Source organism: Aedes albopictus, chromosome 2 (assembly GCF_035046485.1).
Source record: "Aedes albopictus strain Foshan chromosome 2, AalbF5, whole genome shotgun sequence".
NCBI classification, from domain to species: Eukaryota; Metazoa; Arthropoda; class Insecta; order Diptera; family Culicidae; genus Aedes; species Aedes albopictus.
The window spans coordinates 279,346,926-279,367,709 of NC_085137.1; the positions used below are offsets into that span (position 1 = coordinate 279,346,926).

General features: G+C 38.8%; 1 protein-coding gene and 1 long non-coding RNA gene across 3 annotated transcripts; one reads left to right on the forward strand and one right to left on the reverse strand.

The window, feature by feature from the left end:
• Nucleotides 1-1,596: 1,596 nt before the first annotated feature.
• On the reverse strand, nucleotides 1,597-2,844 carry LOC134288124 (uncharacterized). Its single transcript, XR_009997760.1, has 2 exons — nucleotides 2,685-2,844; nucleotides 1,597-2,631 (listed from the first exon to the last, which is right to left on the reverse strand). It is a non-coding gene; the product is annotated as an uncharacterized LOC134288124 (long non-coding RNA).
• Nucleotides 2,845-5,839: 2,995 nt separating this feature from the next.
• On the forward strand, nucleotides 5,840-15,607 carry LOC134288123 (uncharacterized). 2 transcript variants are annotated; one of them, XM_062851877.1, is made up of 3 exons: nucleotides 5,840-7,159; nucleotides 7,213-12,475; nucleotides 12,589-15,607. In XM_062851877.1, the coding sequence occupies exon 1, from the start codon at nucleotides 5,840-5,842 to the stop codon at nucleotides 7,031-7,033; it is 1,194 nt and encodes a 397-aa protein (XP_062707861.1). In that variant the 3' UTR covers nucleotides 7,034-7,159; nucleotides 7,213-12,475; nucleotides 12,589-15,607. The 2 variants fall into 2 exon arrangements, with proteins under 2 accessions (XP_062707861.1, XP_062707860.1); XM_062851876.1 differs by having other exon boundaries at nucleotides 5,840-12,475.
• Nucleotides 15,608-20,784: the final 5,177 nt, after the last annotated feature.

Genomic DNA, 20,784 nt, shown 5'->3' on the forward strand with positions numbered 1-20,784 from the left:
AGAGTGATGCATTTTCATCCAAATCCGTTCAACGGTTCTAAAAAACGGTGCTCTAGAAATTTTGAGCTCTCTCTCTCTCTCTCTCTTCTTGGCGTAACGTCCTCACTGGGACAAAGCCTGCTTCTCAGCTTAGTGTTCTATGAGCACTTCCACAGTTATTAACTGAGAGCTTCCTCTGCCAATGACCATTTTGCATGTGTATATCGTGTGGCAGGCACGAAGATACTCTATGCCCAAGGAAGTCAAGGAAATTTCCTTTACGAAAAGATCCTGGACCGACCGGGAATCGAACCCGTCACCCTCAGCATGGTCATGCTGAATACCCGTGCGTTTACCGCCTCGGCTATATGGGCCGCTATGGAGCTATGTACTCCAAATACCTTGTCCTTAAACCATATTTATGTCTTGCAGGAAAGTATTGTGTCGTTTTCAGGGAAACATAGATTCAAACTGTTCTTATTTCTGCAAGATAATAAGCAAGTACTCGTGAATCGGGGAACAATGGCGTGGTTTTAAAGCAAGATTATCAATGTCATGGACTCACCACAAAGTTCAGCTGATCTAAACCCTACAGGAAATCTTTGGAGGATTATGGTTTACGGCGTTTATAAATATAACCGGCATCTAAAGCCTGTTTATAAGCTATAGCAGCAATTTCTGATGCTTCTCATTCTATTGACAAAACTAAGATAACAGAGACCAAGGAAACATTTTTTTTAAGTAATCAAAAAGAAATGAAAGCATTTGAATAAATAAATTTCGATTTGGTTTGATATTCTGTTTGATTTTTTGGTGGCGTTATAATTTTGAAACAGTCGAAAAAACATTTTTTTTCTCCCAATACATCTCAAGAGTCTTGTTTTTTAATAATTCTTGGGCTGGTAGTTGGGCTTTGTGAATGTATACTTCTGGCATGGAATATATAACTTATCGGAGTTTTTGAATAAATGAACTAATTAAATTAAATATGACGTTATAATTATGAAACGCACCTTAGAACCTTTAGTAAAACATGATCGTTAATTGAACAAAATTTCCAAATTGTATATCTCAAAGAATAGTGGATGAAATATTTTCAAACTTTTTTGAGGGAACACTAGCACATGAAGGTTTAATACGCAATCTTGTTACTACAAAAAAAAAATGTTCACTACAAAAAAATCTACTTATGTAGTTGATGATGTTTATAAATAAATCATATTTTGCACATATAATCTGTCAAACGTTTTTCACTAATGAAATCACATTAATTGAATGAAAAGTGCATAGGAACTGCTCTGCATCTGTAGTTCAGTAGGTCCTGCCAAGGATGGGAACACTCACTTGCAAGGAGTAACATTCACTTGCTGTTTTCTCAGCTCAGAAGCGTGCAATCAAGAAACGGTGAACGGACAACTTTTGCCTTGTGGTTTTGTGTAGAAGTTTGCTGAATAGAGAAGGGGTCGCATTCGCATACCGAATGTAGCATCCCTTACATCTTTCGCCTTATTCAAATCTGTTTCACATTAACATCTTGAAATTCAATCCTAGAGAACGAAGCCTTAAATTTATAGTTTACATTCCGTTCTCAGTAGGTCATAAAATTCCATTACAAGGTCGTCTCGAACCTTTCTATTGTTTACACACTTTTGCCTGTTGAATACTGTTTTTAGCCTTCCGCATGGGCGCAGCTATGCTTACGCTGCAGGGCCATATGGTTGTAATTAAATTGTTTTTGGAAACATCGCTGGTGGCTTGAGTTTGAGCAAGCATGAGCAAGTAGCCTTTAAGATATATGGTAAGCGAAACACACGGGCAGTCGAGTACTGAAGTTGAAACAGAGAACGTGGTATGTTATGCTATCATCCGAACTCCAAACGTTAGTTGGCGACCGTGACAGAGATCACTGAAAGTGTGAATAGTGATAGATTCCCGAGCAAAGGCGGATAACTAAGTGATATCACTTTGATAATAAACTACGTTATCTGTGTTATCATATTGTTATTTTTGTTATCATTTTTTTCAATTGATGATAATCAGATGATAACAAATTTAGTTATCAATAATTTTAGTCTATCGCGATAACATAAAAATACTAAATGATAACAAAATATGATATCAGTTTCCAAACGCACATTTCAAACCTTTCCCAAAACTGAGGGTCTGGTGGACCTCGAATCTAAAAATAGATTCCGCTTTTCATCTTCAATGCGACAGCAGTACGAAAGCGTAGCCTTCAACCACTCTCCCTCTCACTGAGTCCCGTTGGTACAGGGGTATCGGCTGTGACCGGTAATCACTCGATCAGGGTTCGAGACCCACTGGACGCAATAGTTGAAAACATACATTATAATTATAAGAAACTTTTTTCAACTGCTAACTATATCAACAGCTTTGGCGACGACTGTTTGGTAGACTTTTTGGGTATTTTTGTGGCGTTTCAGTCTTTTCGGGGATCAAAAACAACTATATGTTTTCTATTTCCAACGTTTCGATCCTTATTGGATCTTCTTCAGGGAATCTGTAATTTTATTGGACGTTTACATTGGTTTTTAACACATTACGCAACACTTAACACATACCGAATAAGTTGTTGTTTCTTCGTCTAGTAGTTGTTTTTTGAAACATTTTAACTGTCATTCCTTGTTTTTGCTATAAGAAGTTATTGTTAATTAAGGAATACCTAATTGTCACTTACTACTTACAAATTTGTCCGTTTTTTGGAACCGGAAAAACCTTCAAATTTCGAAAAACTGATTTGGTAGTCTGAACCCGGACCGCAATCCACTACTTTTGCGTATAGTTTTCAAAATGACAGTTTAAAGTTCGTTCTATTCGTGTGTTGTATGGTCGGTTATAATTGTGTCAGTGCACGCAGAAAAAAGCATGGTAAAATCAAAAATATTTCAGGTAAACTCAAATAAATTGTCAATTTGTTCTGGCAACAAAAATAAAACTGTTTGGAGCAAATCGAACGTCACATTTGAAGCAAATTCAATCCATTTTTGAAACAAACATGTATCTTCTGACAGGTTATGTTAGAAACAAATGTAAAAATTTTTGTTTTTTTTTTGTGACAGGTCGGCCCTACGGAAATATTTGTTTTCTTCTCTAGGAAAATCCACTTCCCGCGTGGCACTTTCAATGCCAACATCATGTAGATAACATACGCTCCCGAAATCAATGGGATTTCGTGGAAACTTTTGGTGAAACTTGCCTTTTTTGCAAGAGGAAATCTTGTTTGGTGATGCAGCTGGAACTTGAGAGTTTTGTTTATGTTCTCGACGGCGAAACGGGGGGCTCTTCAATGGGTATTGTAGAAATCAATATGTAAATGAGCTTGTTTTAAAAATTTATATTTTAGTTTTAAATATTTTATCAGTTTACCGAATAAACATGAATATTTTTGTTTCAAACGAACGAAATTTGTCTCCGTGTGTGGTTGGTTCGTGTTATGTTTACATTGGTTCTGTTTTGGTTATTCGTTCTCGTTCTTTTTAGGTTTGTTATAGAGTGGAGTAGACCAGCGTAGACTACGTTCAGATTGTCTGTGTCAGTACGTTTGTTTACCGTGTGTGGCGTGTTGTATATGTAACAGCTTTCCAAGATGGGAAGATTTGATGGTTTTTGTGTCCTATCTAATATCTTTACATCGTCTAGTCTGAATACATGGTCATTTTCTGCTGTGTGGTCTACTAGCGCTGTCTTTTCTCTAATACTAATGATCGCTGCGTCCGAATTGGTGTGTCCTGCTTCTCTTAGTGTCGTCAGGCTGCGTACATTTGAGCGATGTCCCGATATGCGTGTTTTCAGCTTCGTCGTTGTCATTCCAATGTAGCAGCCATCACAGTTGTTGCAGTCGATCTTGTATATTACATTACTTTGGTCGTCATTATCTGTCTTGTCCTTAATTGGTGGTAGTATTGCGCCAACCGTGTTTGTTGTTTTGGTGGCTATTCGTGTAGGATATTCCCTTCTCAGTGTTTTTATTATCTGTTGTGAGAGTCCTTCGATATTGGTGAGCGAACGAAAAACGGTTTCTCCCTCATCTGGTCTGTTTTCGTTCGCTTCCATAGCTGTTTCCACTTCTTGTCTACGTAGTTTCACTCTATTGATGACTCGACTGATCAACGTGTTCGGATAATCGTTAATCAGGAGTTGGCGACGTATCACACTTTCAACTTCGTTATCTCTACTGTTCGTTGAGAACGTGTACACCCGTTTGGCGAAATTGAAAGCAACATTCATTTTTTGCGAAAAAGAGTGAAGAGATCGATAGTTAAGAAACCGTCCCGATGATATTGGTTTCATATACCATTCTGTCGTAATAGCTTGGTTTAGGTTTCTGGTTAAAACCATATCCAGGAACGGCAAGCGATTTTCCTTTTCTCGTTCAATTGTGAACTGTAGGTTTTCATCTTGACCATTGAAGAGTTCTTGGACCATTTCAATTTTATCCTCTGGAAGAGCGAGGAACAAGTCATCCACATACTTTTTTATATATGGAATTGGAAATGGTACAGCCTCTACTGCCTGATCAAGAATGTCTTCCATTACCAGATCGGCTATCATCGGAGAGAGTGGGTTCCCCATAGCAGTGCCAAATTTTTGTTTATAGAAAGAGCCATAAAACGAAAAATAGCTACATTCTATGCAGAAAGTGGTTACCTCCAAAAATAGGTCAAGACAGATGTCGGTGTGTGCGCTTATTTCCTCCCAGTGTTTTATGATACTTTTCCGAACAAGTGTTTGCGGAATGCACGTGAATAAAGAGACGACATCAAATGACACCATGACGTGTCCCTCTGGTAGGGTAACCGTGTTCACCCATTCGCAAAACTGATACGAGTCCGGGATGTTGTACTCACTGTGTATCGATCGTTGTATGATCGCTCCGACGTATTTTGATAAATCGTACGACGGAGACGTCATACATGGCACCACCGGTCGTAACGGCAGCCCCGGTTTGTGGGTTTTTGGCTGTCCATATATTTTCGGGCACACCGCTTTGTAGGTACGCAATCGTCTCGCCGTTGCTGTATCCAGTAGACCCAGATTTTCGAGTCGCCGCACAATGCTGTTGTTCTTCGTTTGGAACGCAGTGGTTGGATCTCTCTGTACCTTCTCGTATGTGTTGGTGTCTGTCAACAGCTGATCCATCCGTGCTACGTAGTCTTGCTTGTGCATTATCACCGTTTTGTTTCCCTTATCCGCCTTTAGCACGTACAAGTCCGGGTGTTGTTTTAGGAAACTTCTAGTCTCCCGTTCCGCTTCTTTCAGAAATTTCTCATTCGGGTGGAGCGGAGCGGCATGCTGCTGTCGGTGAATGAAATTCTGAATGTTATTCGCGACTCGGCATCTTGTTCGTTCCTGCACGTCGGTGTTTTGGTTGGTTTGGATGACGGATTCTACATCAGCGATCAGATGGTAGAATGGCATCCTCGCAACATTGGTGGATGGGAGCGCAAACTTTGGTCCCAGGCTGAGCAACAATTCGACTTTTTCTGGCAGTTCAATTTCAGTGGCATTGTGGATTGCTTTTTCGTTTAGAGACGGTGATCGACTTGAGCAGTGATCGATCATATTTGCGAGTAACCGTTCGAATTTGTTGCTTGTTTTCTGCCGGTTTGAGGTGGTTTGTCGTGCGAAGAAAACTTCTTGGGATGCGAGAAAGGTCGTCTCTTTATTCACGTACATTCCGCAAACACTTGTTCGGAAAAGTATCATAAAACACTGGGAGGAAATAAGCGCACACACCGACATCTGTCTTGACCTATTTTTGGAGGTAACCACTTTCTGCATAGAATGTAGCTATTTTTCGTTTTATGGCTCTTTCTATAAACAAAAATTTGGCACTGCTATGGGGAACCCACTCTCTCCGATGATAGCCGATCTGGTAATGGAAGACATTCTTGATCAGGCAGTAGAGGCTGTACCATTTCCAATTCCATATATAAAAAAGTATGTGGATGACTTGTTCCTCGCTCTTCCAGAGGATAAAATTGAAATGGTCCAAGAACTCTTCAATGGTCAAGATGAAAACCTACAGTTCACAATTGAACGAGAAAAGGAAAATCGCTTGCCGTTCCTGGATATGGTTTTAACCAGAAACCTAAACCAAGCTATTACGACAGAATGGTATATGAAACCAATATCATCGGGACGGTTTCTTAACTATCGATCTCTTCACTCTTTTTCGCAAAAAATGAATGTTGCTTTCAATTTCGCCAAACGGGTGTACACGTTCTCAACGAACAGTAGAGATAACGAAGTTGAAAGTGTGATACGTCGCCAACTCCTGATTAACGATTATCCGAACACGTTGATCAGTCGAGTCATCAATAGAGTGAAACTACGTAGACAAGAAGTGGAAACAGCTATGGAAGCGAACGAAAACAGACCAGATGAGGGAGAAACCGTTTTTCGTTCGCTCACCAATATCGAAGGACTCTCACAACAGATAATAAAAACACTGAGAAGGGAATATCCTACACGAATAGCCACCAAAACAACAAATACGGTTGGCGCAATACTACCACCAATTAAGGACAAGACAGATAATGACGACCAAAGTAATGTAATATACAAGATCGACTGCAACAACTGTGATGGCTGCTACATTGGAATGACAACGACGAAGCTGAAAACACGCATATCGGGACATCGCTCAAATGTACGCAGCCTGACGACACTAAGAGAAGCAGGACACACCAATTCGGACGCAGCGATCATTAGTATTAGAGAAAAGACAGCGCTAGTAGACCACACAGCAGAAAATGACCATGTATTCAGACTAGACGATGTAAAGATATTAGATAGGACACAAAAACCATCAAATCTTCCCATCTTGGAAAGCTGTTACATATACAACACGCCACACACGGTAAACAAACGTACTGACACAGACAATCTGAACGTAGTCTACGCTGGTCTACTCCACTCTATAACAAACCTAAAAAGAACGAGAACGAATAACCAAAACAGAACCAATGTAAACATAACACGAACCAACCACACTGACACAATTATAACCGACCATACAACACACGAATAGAACGAACTTTAAACTGTCATTTTGAAAACTATACGCAAAAGTAGTGGATTGCGGTCCGGGTTCAGACTACCAAATCAGTTTTTCGAAATTTGAAGGTTTTTCCGGTTCCAAAAAACGGACAAATTTGTAAGTAGTAAGTGACAATTAGGTATTCCTTAATTAACAATAACTTCTTATAGCAAAAACAAGGAATGACAGTTAAAATGTTTCAAAAAACAACTACTAGACGAAGAAACAACAACTTATTCGGTATGTGTTAAGTGTTGCGTAATGTGTTAAAAACCAATGTAAACGTCCAATAAAATTACAGATTCCCTGAAGAAGATCCAATAAGGATCGAAACGTTGGAAATAGAAAACATATAGTTGTTTTTGATCCCCGAAAAGACTGAAACGCCACAAAAATACCCAAAAAGGCTAACTATATCGGTAAAGTAGATTTTTACTATTTTGGTCGGTAAAATAGCTCTGAATGATAACTTATTGATAACAAAACCAGATATCAATCAACTATATTGTTTCATGTTGATAACAAAATGTAATATAGTACAAAACACTGTATAACACAATTAGTTATCAACTTGAACTCAATGATAACTTAATTTCTTATCATTTTGGTATTCGTGGAGTAAATTTGAGTTATCATTTTTGTTATGTTGGCTCTTAATTCAACCTAAATGATAACAAACTCAATTATCAAACGAATGATAACCAGGTAACAGAACTTGTTATCATTTTGTTATCCGCCTTTGCTCGGGTTGACTTAGCCACTGAAAAGTGAAATCCAACCAAAGTCGCAAAAGTTGAACTACTATTGGTGAACAAACCTAAGTGGCAGTGCAGTGCACACACGGTGAAACGGATCGAGCAAGTGTTTGTCTCTTTGGCCAACGAAAATTGAACAATCGAAATGGGTTGGTTTAGTGACACATTTATCACCCACAATGAAGTAAGCACCACCGAAATACGTATCGTCGCTGGAACAGCAGTGATTCTGCTAGTAGTGTTGTTGGCGTACATGTGCTTAAGAATGCATGGCAAATTCACAAACGCAAAAATACAGGATAGGGGCTGTCCATAAACCACGTGGTCCGAGGGGGGGGGATGTTTTCGGCCAATGACCATTTTGTATGGACAAAAAAAAATTTGTATGGACTAATGACCACGCGGGCCCATATAGCCGAGGCGGTAAACGCGCGGGTATTCAGCATGACCATGCTGAGGGTGACGGGTTCGATTCCCGGTCGGTCCTGGATCTTTTCGTAAAGGAAATTTCCTTGACTTCCTTGGGCATAGAGTATCTTCGTGCCTGCCACACGATATACGCATGCAAAATGGTCATTGGCAGAGGAAGCTCTCAGTTAATAACTGTGGAAGTGCTCATAGAACACTAAGCTGAGAAGCAGGCTTTGTCCCAATGAGGACGTTACGCCAAGAAGAGAGAGAAGAGAGAGAGAGAATGACCACGCGGGGGGGGGGGGTTGAAAAGTCCCAAAAAAATAACCACGTGGTTTATGGACAGCCCCATAGAGTGCAACGAGAAATCCGACTCAATAATTTGAGCGCTAGTAAAGTGGTGTAGTGCAGGAATTATGCACGAACATACAAACTTTCAATGTTAAAAACTAAACTCTTTGTGTAACGTTAACGAAAACCAGCGTACATATAGACAATAGTGCAGTGCGTTAAGTTCAATGGAGACGAGACAAAAATGAAGTGCTGTAGCCAAAGACGAGCTAAATTATTATCAACAACAAGAAACAGGCGAAGGAAGAGCCAATTATGAGTTAATAAGCAACGACGAAGATTAACCAGGGAAGAGCCAAATTATCATCAACAACAAGAAACAGGCGAAGGAAGAGCTGATTATGAACGACAAAGATTGGCCAAGGAAGAGTCAAATTGTCATCAACACCCGTGGATTTTGGAGATCGGTGCGCTATGACCCAGCGCTATAGACGACGTTGCTGATGATGTGCTGTACACTGCGAGTGGTAAATTAAGGTACTGCGAATCTTGAAATGTAAATAGTGGATCCAGCCTTGAATTGATTACTAGATTATATACCCAAACTAAAAATCATGTGCGATTTCAAAGTGTAATGGACATAATAGAAAGTAATTTAGCTCAATTAAAAATTATTCAAACGAATTTGAGAAAAGCTCCTAATCGGAAATATCGCAGAAGTACCCTACTAAATAAACTTGCGGAAGTTCAAACTCTTAGAAATAATATAAATAATGAATTAATTACCTTTGAAAACACTATTGCTATTGGGACATTTGATCAAATTAGAAAAATGGAAAGGTCGCTAACTGGTGAATTACAGCTTACTATTGACCAAAAATTAGCTAACCTGGGTGATAAACCTGATATAACATTAAAAAGCTTAGGAAAACTTATTGTCATTGGTTATCGATTAACCAAATCTGCAAAAATGACAACGCTTATAGAAACAGTTAAGACTGTAACCGCACTTTTGCCTACGTACGATGGCACACCTAGTAAACTGAGAATTTTTTTGGACGCACTTGAAGTCGTCAAACTGATTGCCACAAAAGCAGATCAATTACAGACGGTAATTAACATTGTTTTAACAAAATTGGAAGGGCGAGCAAGACATGCTTTCCCGGCAGCACCTGAAACTGTTGATGAAATCATCACCAAACTAAAAGAGGTGTCGTCACCGATTCCTCCCGAGACTATCATTGCCAAATTGTCCTCTTGTAATCAGAGAAATAATATCGCTGCATACACTAAGGATGTCGAAGAACTAACAATGCAACTTGAAGCGGCGTATATAGCAAAAGAAATTCCTACGGCCGTAGCTCAATCAATGGCTACGAAAGAAGGAATTAAATACTTAACTGCGGGACTGAAAGACGAAAAAACTTCCATCATTATCAAAGCGGGCCAGTTTAAATCAATTACAGAAGCAATTAACTAAACCCTTAAAGAGTCTCCTCAGAGCTCAAATGTGGTAACAGTACAGTATGCAAGAAGCCACCCTAGACAATATCAGTCTAGATGGCAAGCATCTGGAAATCAACAGTCCAATCGATTCCATAATTCAAACTACCGTGGTGGACGCTATAATTATCGCACCCAAAATAATCAGCGGTACCATGATCGCCCACAAAATAGTGAAAACCGTGAAAATCGAGATAGCAGAAACGAAAATTTTAACACTCATCGGCGGTATGGTAATAATCAATATCGTGGGAGCAGAGGTCGAGGTGGACCTCCTCCTCAACGAAACGTGTATGTTTCGGAAAACGGCAGAGGGCCTTCGGAAAATCCCCAAGCCGAGGCACGACAAGGCAACGGGGAGACAACATTTCCAAACAGGGAGTAAATGTGTTTAACTGTGACTTAAATTACTCCAATTTCGTTCAACTTAGAGTAGATATGTGCGAGAAACCTGTAAATTTAACTGTAGACACTGGTGCGGATGTGTCCATAATTAAAGAAAATTTATTAAATGAATTCCAAAAAATATATATTAAACAAAAGTGCACCATTAAAGGGGTGACCGATGGGAAAATTGAAACTATCGGAAGCACACCCACGAACATAATAATTGATAACACTTCCATAGCACATAACTTCCAAGTTGTTACAAAATATTTCCCGATTCAAACAGATGGTATACTTGGAAGGGATTTCTTAGCCAAGCATGGATGCAATATTTGTTTGAAAACTTGGCTTATAACATTTGAAATTGGTCGAAAAAGATTTGAAGTACCAATAGAAGATAAATTTAATGGTAATATAGCCAAGCATGGATGCAATATTTGTTTGAAAACTTGGCTTATAACATTTGAAATTGGTCGAAAAAGATTTGAAGTACCAATAGAAGATAAATTTAATGGTAATATAGTTATTCCTCCAAGGTGTCAAGTCATCAAAAAGTTAAAATTATCCCACGTAAAGGAAGGCAGTGTAATTCTGTCCAAGCAAATCAGATCAGGAGTGTTCTGCGCCAATACCATAGTTGGTCCTGAGGCACAATATGTAAAATTTGTAAATGTTAATTATAATGCCGAAGTAATCCCACATAATTTTGACGTTTTGAAAATTGTACCAATCAGAAATTACTCTACATTACCGCTAGATAAACATGAAAATAATGACAACGATAGGGTTCAACAGCTAATGAATGAACTTAATTTACAAAGCTCATTGCCAGAAGACAAGCGGAAGCTGGGAGACTTATGCGCAAAATTTAATGATATCTACGCATTGAAAAATGACACACTAACAGCGAATAACTTTTATAAACAAAAAATTCATTTGGAGGAAAGTAATCCAGTTTATATAAAAAATTATAGATTACCGGAGGTTCACAAGCAAGAAATAAATAACCAAGTGAACAAAATGCTTCATGATAAAATTATTCAACCATCCATTTCACCTTTTAATTCACCAATTCTTTTGGTGCCCAAAAAATCCAACACTGACGAAAAGAAATGGCGCACGGTGTCAAAATTTTGATTATTATCGAACTTTCATGTACTTCGGATTTTTCTTCATAGAATGTTAGAATTTCGGCTATAATGTATAAATGCAAAATTTGAAAATATTTTATCGGGGAAAATTTGAGTTAGGTGAATTTTTGGCTATTTTCCATACTTAAAATCAATAACTACTATTTTAGTCCAAAAAACGTCCCATACAAAATGTATGGAAAAATTTTCGCCGATGAAATATTTTCTAGTTGTCCGACTATGACTATTGTCAGATTTCTTGAAACGTAAACACCGCGCGGTCGTTGAAATGTTTCAAAAAGGGGCTTTGCACAAAAGTTCACGCGGTCTATCGTTTTCGAAAGGAACAGCCGCACCGTAGGAAATGCCGCAATGTTATTTCCCATAAGGATGAAGTAAACTGGGAGTGAAAATCGCGGCTGTACCTTTCGGAAGCGATAGGCCGCGTGCACTTTTGAGCAAATCCCTCAATATATAGCCCAAAAACTAATCATTTTCGAAGAAAAATCCGAGGTACATGAATGTTCGATAATAATCGAAATTTTGACACCGTGTGGCGATTAGTCGTTGATTTTCGTCAGCTCAATAAACAAATAATACCGGATAAATTCCCACTTCCACGTATTGACGAAATCCTAGACCACATTGGACGAGCAAAATATTTTACTACTTTGGATTTAATGTCCGGGTTTCATCAAATTGAGCTCGACAATATTGCGACATCTGCACCCATTTAGACTCGGCCCAAATTCATTATTATCACAGTCGAATTTCTCACACGACTTCGCAGCGGGTAAATAGCGTTCACAAGTTCGACTGAGTTCATGACAGGGGCGTCGGATGCAGAACAGGTAAACAAAATAAGTTTGATTAGTGTGAACTGTCTTTGGGAAATGATGATTCTGTGGATTATCAAATTATCACAGTAGTCTAAATATCTTTGAGAAACCCAATAGGTCACTGCATGAAATTCTATCCATCTCTTTCACTCTTACAGAAATTTTGTAAACAACAAGGCCAAGAAACTTCAAAATCCCATACAAATTCAAAACAGTGCAGTGCCCTATAGGGCACTGCATTGTTATGATTTAGTATGGGATTTTGACGTTTCTTGGCCTTGTTGTTTACATAATTTCTGTAAGAGTGAAAGAGAAGGAGAGAATTTCATGCAGTGCCCTATAAGTCAAAACGATATACAGCCTTCTCCAGTCCTGATGGACATTACGAGTTCAATCGCCTACCATTCGGATTGAACATATCACCTAACAGCTTCCAGAGGATGATGACGATTGCGCTCAGTGGACTACCACCAGAGTGCGCGTTTCTTTACATTGACGATATCATTGTCATGGGTTGTTCCGTCAGTCATCACCTGAAAAACCTGGAATGCGTGTTTACCAAATTACGAGAACATAACTTGAAACTTAATCCCTCGAAATGTGTCTTCTTTGAATCAGACGTTACGTATTTGGGTCATCATATTTCTGAAAAAGGCATCCAAGCAGATAGGTCGAAATTTTCCGCAATAGAAAATTATCCCACACCGAAAGATGCAGACGAAGTTCGTCGATTTGTCGCGTTCTGTAACTATTACAGACGATTTATTCAAAATTTTGCAGAGATTGCCTACCCTTTAAACAAATTATTACGAAAAAATATAAAATTTGATTGGACCTCAGAATACCAACTTGCATTCGATTCTCTGAAAAAAACAATTAGTATCACCTACCATACTACAATTTCCTTATTTTAAAGAACATTTTACCCTGATAACCGACGCTTCAAAAATTGCATGTGGTGCAGTCCTTACTAAAAAGCATAATAATATTGACTAACCAATTGCGTTTGCGAGCAAAGCATTCACAAAAGGTGAAGCGTGAAGCCAATAAATCAACTATTGAACAAGAGCTCACTGCAATTCACTGGGCTATTATTAATTTTCGTCCCTACCTTTACGGTCGTAAATTTACTGTGAAAACAGACCATAGGCCGTTAGTATATTTGTTTTCAATGAAAAACCCTTCTTCTAAATTAACCAGGATGAGAGTAGATCTCGATGAGTTTGATTTCGATGTACAATATGTGCCTGGAAAGACAAACTTTGGAGCTGATGCTCTGTCTAGAATCAAAGTTGCTACCGAAGTCTTGAAAGACATGTCTGTTCTTATGGTACAAACAAGAGCAGCAGCAAAGAAAAATGAAAATAATACCGATAATGACATACAAGTGAATTCCGGCAATGAAGAGACTGATCACCTCAACATCCGAGACTCACTCAACTACTATGAAACATACAACCTTCCTAAATTAGTCATTGAGCGCTCAGCCACACGAGATGGTATTTTAATTGACATAATGGATAAAAGCTATAAAAGGGAGTTGACTCAAGCGTCAATCATCCACATAAAGCTATCCGAAGTAAATGAGAATCTAAGTAAAATCGTGAAACAAATTGAAGCAATTGCAAATAAGCTGAAGGTGAAGTTGTTAGCTCTAGCGTTGACTAACGAAATCTTCCAAATAACTGATATTCAAACTTTCAAGCAAGTTTGTAACAACGAATTGAAGAATTTAAACATCTTGATTTATCAACCACCACAGTTGGTTGTTAACAAAGATGAAATAGAAAACATAATTAAATCATACCATAATACATGCACAGACAAACAGACGTAACACTTCGAACATTTTTCGATTCAAATCATAGTCACGGAAAAATATTCGCCCAATGCTAAAAGGACTAAGTTTGGCCGACCACCAACTAGGTGGCGGTAGTGAGCAAACGTCAAACTCAAACAAAAACTATACGAGCGCCACAGTTGGGCAGTTGGCCAACTATCAAATTTTGAAAAAGACCGTTAAATCGGTGTACGATGAGAATTATCAGAGTGTTACGTCTGTTTGTCTGTGATACATGTATTGGAGGCCATGTTGGTTCAAACAGACTTTATCAAAAGTTAAGGTGCCAATACACATGGAAAAATACGAAGAAATCTATTTTTGATTTTGTCAAAACATGTTCAAGTTGTCAGAAAAACAAACACACAGTTAAAACAAACGAAAATTTTGTCCTAACACCCACACCGCATAAACCTTTCGATTCAATTGCCATGGATACAATAGGATCATTTACAAAATCTAATACAGGAAATAGGTATGCACTTACAATACAATGCGACCTATCCAAATAAATTATCATCAAGGCAATACCAAATAAACAAGCAGAAACTTTAGCTAAAGCGTTTGTGGAAGTTTCGTTTTGATATATGGAACACCGTCAATCATTAGAACGGATCAAGGTACCGAGTATAAAAACGAAATTTTTGACAAAATCGCTGAACTATTACATATGAAGCAATCTTTCTCAACACCTTACCACCCACAGACTATTGGAAGTCTTGAAAGATATACAAGAAGTTCATAAAAATAGAGTAATTAAACTTCACTAAAAATAATATCAAAACAGAAAAAAATGTAAAAAAAAAAATATAATAATTATAGCAATGTTATCTCAAATTCAAGCCAGCAACTTTTATCGGAACGCTCTGGGCATTCCTTCTCAAAGGGGAATGGTGTAGCATCCCTTACATCTTTCGCCTTATTCAAATCTGTTTCACATTTACATCTTGAAATTCAATCCTAGAGAACGAAGCCTTAAATTTATAGTTTACATTCCGTTCTCAGTAGGTCATAAAATTCCATTACAAAACACGATAAACCCGGAAAAAATTCCGCCAGAGTGAACAAATATTGGATGTCGAGTCAAAGTCGGATCAAATTTTATCAAATGTTGGACCACTGTTGAACCCACATCGGATAACTGTTGAGTCTATGTTGGGTTTGGTGCCCAAAATAAAAACAGATGAATGATAGGTTTATGTCGGGTTATACGTCATCAATTTCGAACAAAGCTTCAACCGTTCAACAATAAGCTATTGTGGATTTACCGGCTACTTGTATTCTACCGGTTACTTGAGTAGCCGTTACAAAGTAGCCGTTTTCATATAAATATCAAATTGATTGTCAAAAAATGAATGTCGCTGAATAGCTAGTGGCAACGAGGAATAGCGCATACAATACAAATGTTACTCTTTTTATAAAACGGCCACTTTGGAGGCCATACTGAAGCGACCGGTAGAATACAAGTAGCCGGTAAATCCACAATATTTTACGAGACGTTTTACCGGTGGGCCGCTCATTGTTAGTGTTTACATTTGATATTTTTGTTTTCGCGAAAAGTAGCATAACATGTGGTGAGCGCTAATCAGATTTTTGCTGGCAGAGATGTTTCGGTTTCTAATGCGGCATGTATGAATCTCCCGAGCTGTATGATGTCACTAGTAGATGAATCCCCACGGTCTACGGATATTAATTATAGTGGGCGGATTGACGCATTTTTGCAGATAAATGAACCCCGTTTATTGGATGGGCCCGTATCACATGTTATGCTAACGAAAATGTAAATAAATGGGCCCACCGGTTGGACTTCAAAGCTGGTAAACATTCAAAAAACAGCTGATTTGAAACGTCTCATAAAATGCCTCATTAGCGAGAACCGTCCAACATTACACTGAAAGGCTTGCAGTAATGACAAGCATAAAAATGTTTTTAAATTTACCATGGCAAAACATGATCTTCGACCCACCAACGCATCTTGTGTGCGTTTTGTTTTTTGCCACATAAACCGGTTCGATAGCCGAGTTGTAGCGTGCGAGCCTGGTGATGTCAAGGTTATTGGTTCGAATCCGGTTGCCGACAGAAACTTTTTTTGATTGAAAATCGAGTCCATGGTAAAATTGAAAACATAATAGACCATTCCCGTCAAAAATTTTTATGTGCTCTACGGCTTTCTGACAATTTATGGAGTAAACTTTCCCAAGAGACCACTATTTTCTGAAGCCTGCAACTATTGAAAAACATCAAAAATAGTGCGAAGCTGCATTTTACACTATTTTCCCCTTTCAGTTTTGCTGTGGTGAAAGTGCGTTCAACCCCGTCCTCCCCCCTCTGACATTTATCTTGTGAGGTGAATTTCGTATCAGCTGACTGTCATTCTGGTTTTGTTTTGGTTGCTTTTTTTTCTATGCATTCTGCGGATTTTGTCATTCAGGCAGTTCAGTTTCATCAGGCATCAAAGTGAAAGAAACTTTTGTGCGAATTGTTCCTGCAGACCGGTGCATAAAAGATACTACCTAAAGATTCCTCGAGGACTAAGCTAAGCGGCCACGGTGTATCAGAAGAAGAAGACACCATCAGCATTATTGTAATCGGCAGCTGACAGAATGCAAGTTCTTCAAAGGTTCAACGGAATTGCGGCCATCTCCAGCAACGGCAGAAACAGATGGAACCTACGAAACACGCCCAACTTGGCCCAACTCAAATTTGCCAACGTTAGCTCGGAGCATGATCCAAATAATACAGGAGCAAGTGCAGGAAATCGATCAACGGAGCCAACAGGCTCTGTTCTACATGGGCTATATGCCACAGAATGTTCAGCAAGATGTACCGTAACTATCTTCAACGATAGGACCAGCAAAAGTCACCCAGTGGATAATAGAGACGTTTGAAAAGGAGGCGATACGGATCGAGACAGGGATCGGGGTAATAGGTAATTATTGCGCCGGCTGGGATTGGAATTCGACAATGGTTTATTCATGACAGCTCTGGAGGCGACGGTAAAAATATGGAAGAATGAGCACCGTAGCAGGAGATATGAAGAGGATTCCGACTGGACTACATGAAAATATTTTAATCAGTTACTGATAGCTTATGCGAATCTAGAAATGGGACAGTATAGGTATGGCCTAAAAAATATAATCTTTCCTAATCTTATGTATGTGTATAACCGTGTATAAGATCACTAAATATAAAAGTATTAAAATAAAGATTTCTTATTTTAATTTTTGTAGAGTACTATTCTTCAGTGAAACACATCACCTTTATATCACTTTAATGTACCCAATGGTTTTTTTGTTTATATCAACATGTATTTCAACTTAAATGCTAATTCTACACTTACCCCAATGGTTATTCCAGATGAGTATAGAACTTATTAAATTATGTTTAGGCATATTTATTAGAAATGCTCGATAATTACAGACTTTTATAGCTCAGTAGAGTTTACATTCTAAGGAACAATTTCAAGCCAGTTGGATTTAAGAAATTATTGAAAATCATTCGGCACCGTATACAAATTACGTAATGCTCTAGTGTAAGGTGAATATCTGGATTGATGAATTGCTTGAAGATTCCCGGAAGCGATTTCCTGGAAAAAAACACAGTAGGATTCTGGGATGGAAGTGGTGAAGAATTCCAAGGAAAAAAAAACTGCTAGAGGTTTCGAAAAAGTAAATTGTGTAGTTTTTTATGGGAATTCCTTCGGGAGCTCTTGGAGTTCCTTCTTGGAATTCCTGCAGAAGCTACTCGTAAGAAACGGTGAAGAATTCTTCCAATTTCTAGAGAATTCCTCGTACCGGTTTGCGCAATAAGGTTACCCGGAAGGGATTGCAGGAGAAATCCCCAGTAGGAATTGATTCCTTAGAAAGAATCTGTTTAGGATAGAGACGAACCAGCCAAGGTGTTACGAACGCGACGCGTGAAGTTCATCAATTTCTAACAACTAGAGCACACTAATTCCAATCATTTCCTACATCTAGCATTAAACAAATCGCTTATTATAATCTAACGCAAAAGCTTGTATAATAATCGTAGAGGTAACGTTTTGTGAATCGTGTTGGTCACATATTCATGATAACCAGTGTAAATTGCAATATGCAAAATCAATTAGATCGAATTGAAAACGAGCGACCTTTCACACAACGTTGTATACGATATGCTACGATAGCGCAGCATCGAGGATGACTGATTAAGAACAAAACAAACTGCGCGTGCGTAGTAATCGATTAGCCCGGAACGCATACTCATAGCATACATGGGGATGAATCATTCTGATTCATATTAGAAACGATCTCATATTCAAGTATGTTCACGGTTTCACAGCGTAAATGCGCAAGCGCGGTATGGAATTTCACCATCGGATTTAATGTTGCGCAATCGGATAGAACTAACCACTTACACATAAGCATGATATATAATTACGCAATATTGTGAAATTCATTAAACTAGAATACAAGCTACGCCATTTGTAATTGTTAGTTCCATACATGCACCGATAGGATATAAAATTGTAATCAATTATCTATGCTCACAACTAACGTAAAGCCAAGAACACAACCCCAATGTATTGTAATGGTCAAAGTACCAGAAAAGGTTTTGATCAGGGATTAATTATTTGTTAGCAAAACTTGTTAGAAAGATTCATTGCAGGATTATATGTATACAAGTTAGAATTTTGATGAATCATGAGTTAATTAATGATGTAAAGAGGGTGAGCATAGTTTCTGGACAATACACATATAATTAATATGCTTTACGTAGGAATCAGGAAGAAACATGTTAAAAGAGGGTGAGAATAATGTCTGGACGAGAGTATAAAAGGCGATCGAACAATAAAGACAGTAGCAGTTTTGCCTTGTACGTCACAAGCTACAGAACGCTCATTCACTTGCTACTCGAAATCCTTCTTACCAAGCACTTTGAGAAGCTTAATCTTTTCTAATCCCTCCTATTACCCAAGCCTTCGAATGCGAAAGGAGTTGGCTGGAGCTTGATTGGAAAATTTAAGTCTTTGAAAAAGAGTTACTTAGTATTTAGAATCGAGAAGTCTAAATCATACTGAATCGATCAAACTTTTTCCACTCTGGCACGCTACGGTCCCGAATGCGAGTAACTTTGGCAAGAGTCTGAAAAGGCCAGTTTGACACCGATTCAAGTGTGGGCAAGCAATTATTTTCTCACTCTGGTACGCCACGGTTCCGAATGCGAGTAACTTTGGCATGAGTCTAGAAAAAATATAAATGCATTGCGATCAACTTTTCCTCATCCGACTAAGTCACGTCTTCGAATGCGAAAGAATTTGACCGGATCTAGGAAGGCCAGTTGATTGCTCCCATATTCGATTTGGACCAATCGATTTTAATTATCTACCACTCAATCCTCCGAGTATCAGTAAGTAGTTTCGGTCGTCGACAGTTTATTCAGTGCGTTTCTCTTGCCTGTTGATCGGCACACGCGGAATCGAATACCGTCCCCCTTCGCAACGGTACCGTGCATCTGATGTGGTGTGATTACCATCATCGTCGTCGTCGTCGTCGCCAAGTGATCGTCGCGGCAGCTGACAGAAACACCGCACGGAGTGTAAGTGCCCGTCGTCAACATATGGTGGCTCCAGAGAGGAAGAGCTGCTGCCACCTTCCAGCGACAGTGCTTATCTCCAATATCACGTGCCTGATTTCAACATATGGTGGCTCCAGAGAGGACGAGCTGCTGCCACCTTCCAGCGACAGTGCTTATCTCCAATATCACGTGCCTGATTTCAACATATGGTGGCTCCAGAGAGGAAGAGCTACTACCATCTTCCAGAGAGAAAAAGCTACTGCCAACATTTGGCGGTCTGTCAAAGCAGAGGAAAATCGAACTCCAGGAGCGCGCTGAAAAGTGGAAAGGCGATACCGGATCGCAATGTTTTCGGACAAGTTGAGCAGTGGTAGATCAGTGAAAATTTGAACAGTGAGTGCTAGTTACCACGAACGAAGAAAAGAGAACTTATGGATTATGTTTGCCGAAAAATAGTACCAAAATTGTGGAAGACTTGTCGTGAACAAACGTGAATGAACTGGTTACAAAGTGAGAAGAAATCAATGTCAACAAACACTGACGTTTAGGATCCGAACTGTGAACTGACTGACATTCACGAATAATCAAGAACAATCAAGAATAGTGTTTTTCAAGTTGTAACGTGGAGTGTTATGCATAGTCACGAATTATAGGTTACAATTCTATCGGATCGAAACTCTGACCTGACATTCATAACGAAACAAGAAGAAGTCAATCCACGATAACCAAGTGATTAAGAAGACGAATACCCAGCAGCCCAAAACAAAGAAGAAAACTAAATCACGATTGTTTTTTATGTGACTGTCCTGAACAGGTCAAATTGGTCTAGTCGTGCCATAGTGACTAGCTCCCTTATGGAAGGCAATATTAAACTAAACTGCCGTAATTCTGAAAAGTGACAAGTACGGCAGTGAATAAATCGATTGCATCGAAGAAATATAATCAAAGTGTGTGTTTTGCGACCTTGTAACGTGGTTTACTGCCGCCAGGAGTGCAGTCTGAGTGTTGTGCTTAGACACAATAAATACGG

Excerpts from the sequence above, each read along its gene's own strand:
- LOC134288123 (XM_062851876.1), top strand. The coding sequence starts at position 5,840 with ATGGGGAACCCACTCTCTCCGATGATAGCCGATCTGGTAATGGAAGAC.